The sequence below is a fragment of the Trichoderma citrinoviride genome (assembly GCF_003025115.1).
Source record: "Trichoderma citrinoviride strain TUCIM 6016 unplaced genomic scaffold BBK36scaffold_530, whole genome shotgun sequence".
NCBI lineage: Eukaryota > Fungi > Ascomycota > Sordariomycetes > Hypocreales > Hypocreaceae > Trichoderma > Trichoderma citrinoviride.
In genome coordinates this window covers 1-1,022 of record NW_020195238.1, presented here as the reverse complement: position 1 = coordinate 1,022, position 1,022 = coordinate 1, and the positions used below count along the sequence as shown (strand labels likewise).

General features: G+C 55.2%; 1 protein-coding gene across 1 annotated transcript; it reads right to left on the bottom strand.

The window, feature by feature from the left end:
- Nucleotides 1-5: 5 nt before the first annotated feature.
- BBK36DRAFT_1207819 (hypothetical protein) lies at nt 6-858 on the bottom strand (the record flags this gene model as incomplete). The annotated part of the gene is made up of 2 exons (XM_024897436.1): nt 6-597; nt 669-858. Coding segments are annotated over 2 exons (780 nt in total), but the record flags the coding sequence as incomplete, so codon positions are not given.
- Between the last annotated feature and the right edge of the window lie 164 nt (nt 859-1,022).

Here is a 1,022-nt window from a genome sequence, read left to right as displayed (position 1 = left end):
CGAACGCCTCCCATCTTGAGCCCTCCTCGGGGACCCACGCCCGCGCTGCCATGAAGTTGGACAGGAACGTCTCAGGGTCCTTGTCTGCGTTGTTCACGTCGACTTCTGACAGCTTCACGGCTTTCGCTCTGGACGGGTGCACGCCGTTGGAATCGGTCTGCGCGGGTTCTTTTCGCTTGATGAAGCCATCTTCGTCCTCCGAGTCTGAGTCTGAGTCCTGCTCGGCCTTGGCGGCGTTGATTTCGGACAAGAGTGATTGCTTGATTGCGTCTTGCTCCTGCTGGTATGTCCTGGGAGCCTCCTTCTCCTCGTCATCGCCACCAATGTCGCCTCTCAGAAGCTTCTCCCGCTGGTAGTCGCGGAGGAAAACCGGCTTCTCCTTCTTCTCTTTGGTCACCGCGGCGTTGTCGTCGTCGGGATTGAAAAAGGTGACGTCCTTGTCGTAGACGCGGGGATCCTTGTTTCGAATGGCTTGTAGTGTGGCGGATATTTGTGCGTCCAGATCCTCGGTCGCGAGGAAACCGTCTTCGTCTTCTGTCTCGTCGGTGGAAGAGGAGTCGTCGTCGTCGTCGCCCTCTCTCTTGAGCTTCTCCTCCACTTTGGGGGGGAACGTTAGCATGAGATTGCATTTGGTTGGATCAAACAACAAGGCCTTGGTTGGCACATACGTCTCTGTTTCTCTTCGCGCTTCTTGTTATGCTCGAATCGGCGGGCGTACTCCTCGTTCACCTTGAAGCCGGAGCTCCCAATTGCTGCTCCCGCATCGTCTGAGTCGGAGTCGCTGTCGTCGAGGAGCTTCCGCTTGTTGGGGTTGGACGGCTTGTCCTTGATTGCCGCGTGGGATGTTCGCCCCGCCATTGTGCCAGCTGTAACAGCCTCTGGAAGTCTAGTCAAAAAGAGAGATTCAATGAGGCGTCAATGTTGGCGAATATCGTGGGCAACAAACAAAAAAAAAGTTGCTTGAACGTTGAAGACCCGCGGCTGCAGCAGAAACTAGTCCCGTTAACCAACTTTTTTTTTTT